Source organism: Octopus bimaculoides, chromosome 8, assembly GCF_001194135.2.
Source record: "Octopus bimaculoides isolate UCB-OBI-ISO-001 chromosome 8, ASM119413v2, whole genome shotgun sequence".
NCBI classification, from domain to species: domain Eukaryota; kingdom Metazoa; phylum Mollusca; class Cephalopoda; order Octopoda; family Octopodidae; genus Octopus; species Octopus bimaculoides.
Window position 1 is genome coordinate 75,441,486 of NC_068988.1, and position 3,314 is coordinate 75,444,799.

The window sequence follows — 3,314 nt, forward strand, 5'->3', positions numbered from 1 at the left end:
TATCGAACAATGAGGATGAGTGCTCAACATCGCATTGGAGGATAAATATTCTTTATTTCTGGGTTAACAAAACAACCATTGATTTCATGCAGAGTCAAATCCCTCAACAATTATCAGACATGCCACATGGTACTTGTCTCCATCTTGGATGAGAATACACAAAGCTATATTTATTTATCTAATAATCCCGTACAGTCACGTGTAGTTCGTGTATTCTCATCCAGGATAGAGAAGAGTACCAATGTTCCCATGTGGCAGGCTTCTTAACCGTCAGAAGATTTCTCGCTGTACGAAACCAGTGGTGGCCTTGTTAACCCACAAATAAAGTGTTTATATATATATATATATATATATATATATATATAATCCAAGATAGAGTAAGAAATTCATGAGTCAGGTACTCCAAATCAGTCGGAAGGATATGTACGGCCCGTGTGAGCGTGCAGTAAATAGTCAATTCAAATAAACAGACGATTCAAATGAACGAATAAAAACGGACATGAGGATGTGCATAAAAAATGTATTAGCTTGACGTTCGGTAAAAGGAGAAAGTTTGACATTTTGAGCATAGCTCTTCGTCAGAAAGGAGAAAGTCCAAAGAAGAAAAATAAATCACCAATGGCACACCTTCATTGAACTTTACCCGCATGGCCCTTCTGACGAAGGGCCATGCTCGAAACGTCAAACTCTCTCCTTTCACCGAATACACTTCTTATGCACGTCCTCACAATGTCCGTTTACATTCGTTTATTTGAATTGTTTGTTTATTTGCATTGACTACAAATATATACGTGTGTGTATGTGTGTGTGTGTGTGTGTGTGTATGTATATATATATATGTACATGTTTATAAGAAAATGGGATGGCAAAGGAATAAACGATGATCTTACGAACTTCACTAGCTTAAAGTTGTTTCTGTTATAAGGTGCAATAGCTTCATAGTTGAGTGACTGAGTTATACCATATAGCTTCATCGGACATTCGAGTAGGAAGTTTATAAGATAATCGTTTATTCGTTTGTTATCTCATTTTCTTATAACCGCTCTGCACTCGACTAACGCTTCGTTCGGAAGCATATGTATATTGAGTTCTACACCAGGTTATTAGTCTCGCAATGCCGAAGCGAAATACGCGCGCGCGCACGCCTTCTCACACACACTCACACACACGCACGCACGCACGCACGCGCGCGCACACACACACACACACACACACACACACACATTAATTTGCACATCCAACTTAACTTGGATGCATTGTTTTAAATGCCGTAAGCTGCGGTATCGTTCTGAGAAATCAGCTAAAAAAGGCATGCTGACAAAACTTCGTCAGCACTCTCGGTCTCACTCTGAAATACACACAGAGACACGCGCGTGCGTGTATTTGTATGTATAGGTAAGAGTGAGAAGTTAATATGTTCGCTTTGAAATCATGTAGTTCTGGATTTCGATTCCACTGGCTGACATCTCTGACCACAGCTTCAAATCGAGCCAAGATTTTTAGATAACATTGGGTAGATGGAAACTGAATTGAAGCCTTCCGAATGCACTGTGCCTAAAATCCAAAATTCCATCCTTGTCCCACACTGTGTCACACTAAATCTGTCTCGAAATTGCTCTAAGGGTACACATGCCTTTAGAAATTCTCAACCACTTGCACATTAATTCAATGAGAAGGTAGTTCAGTTTATCGGACAACTAAATCCTCATCGTCAAAACAGACGCACACCCACATGCATATCGATACAACAAGTAAGAAACTAAACCACCAGTCTGTCACATAGACTGGTCACTGTGTTTGCAAGGCAACCGTCGATTTTCTCTATAAAATTAACTCTAAATTCTACATAAAATGTCATAAGACACATATATCGAAGTCTTAGCCTGAAATTTATGAATCGCCTTCATATTATTGAGGTAAATTACCGTGAAATGATATATTTTACTAAGATAGACAATTATGTGGTAGACTTCCTATTATGAGCCTGGTGACTGATAGTACATTTGTAAAGTAAATATGGTGTTATAAATGTCAGTGGCGTTAGAAGTGTAGATTTATACTAGTGAAAAACAGTATTTGATTTGGCAGAGAAATGCTGCAAGGTTTCTGTGGTGTAATCGTTGATGTAAATACGTGGGTCGAATCCCGCCAGAGAAGCCTTTTCTGCTCCAAATAAGTATTTACGCTTGTGTGTGTGTGTGTGTGTGTGTGTGTGTGTGTGTGTGTGTGTGTGTGTGTGTGTGTGTGCGTGCGCGCGCGCGTCTATAAGTATATAATAATAAGGGTAGTTAGAAGAAATGAAAGAATTTATTTATTTACAGGTACTGAGAGTCCTCAGATCTTCCAAGGAAATGCAATGGAATGGAATAAAATAAGATAAAGTAAAATATTTACGTTAAAACACTTAGGAGCTTTTCGTATAACGCTTGAGGAAGCTTTCACCTTTACACGGTATGCGTTCAGAAATAGTAGCTTCTTCCTCCGGACAATCTTGAAGAATTTTAGCAGTAACATTAACTGTAGCATCAGCTATAATATTAGCTTTAACATTAACTGTAGCAGCTGGACGTCTGTTGTAACATTAGCTGTAGCAAAAGTTGTAGCATTTACTGTAACACTTTACAACACTAGCTGTAACAACTGTAATATTAGTTCTAATAATAGACGTAACATTAGCTATAATATCGGTTGTAACATTCGTTGACAACTAAAACCTGCGTTAATCTGAGTCTATGCTAAATATGCACATAATTTTATTCTATATAACAAAAACACCTTTAACTTTACTCTAAATATACATATATGTTTATGTTATATCGTCGTGACGTTCCGTCGGTTACGGCGACGAGGGTTCCAGTTGATCTGATCAACAGAACAGCCTGCTCGTGAAATTAACGTACTCTTAACGTAATTCTCGGGAAGATTCAGCGTGACACAAAGTGTGACAAGGCTGGCCCTTTGAAATACAAGTACAACAAAAACAGGAAGAGTGAGAGAAAGTGGTGGTAAAAGAGTACAGCAGGGTTCGCCACCACCCCTTGCCGGAGCCTCGTGGAGCTTTAGGTGCTTTCGCTCAAAAAACACAACACTCGGTCTGGGAATCGAAACTGTGAGCCTACGATCGCAACTCCGCTACCCTAACCACTGGGCCATTGCACCTCCAACTATGTTATATAAACAAGAATGTATGTATACTTACCACATCCATTAATATGTCACCTTGAGTTAAAAAGGTATTATCCACAGCTAGAAAATACAATATTTAAATTAGAAGTTTCTAATATTAGTAAGATTTGCGTAGTAACATTCATGCT

At 38.6% G+C, this 3,314-nt stretch overlaps 1 protein-coding gene across 1 annotated transcript in view; it reads right to left on the reverse strand.

Moving 5' to 3' along the window:
• The window catches only part of LOC106867428 (MAM and LDL-receptor class A domain-containing protein 1), a 317,166-nt gene that overhangs the window by 178,183 nt on the left and 135,669 nt on the right, over positions 1 to 3,314 (reverse strand). The window contains exon 3 of the mRNA XM_052970190.1: positions 3,200 to 3,246. Coding sequence (XP_052826150.1) covers positions 3,200 to 3,208 — 9 coding nt within the window. The 5' untranslated portion in view covers positions 3,209 to 3,246. The remainder of the gene's footprint in view (positions 1 to 3,199; positions 3,247 to 3,314) is intronic.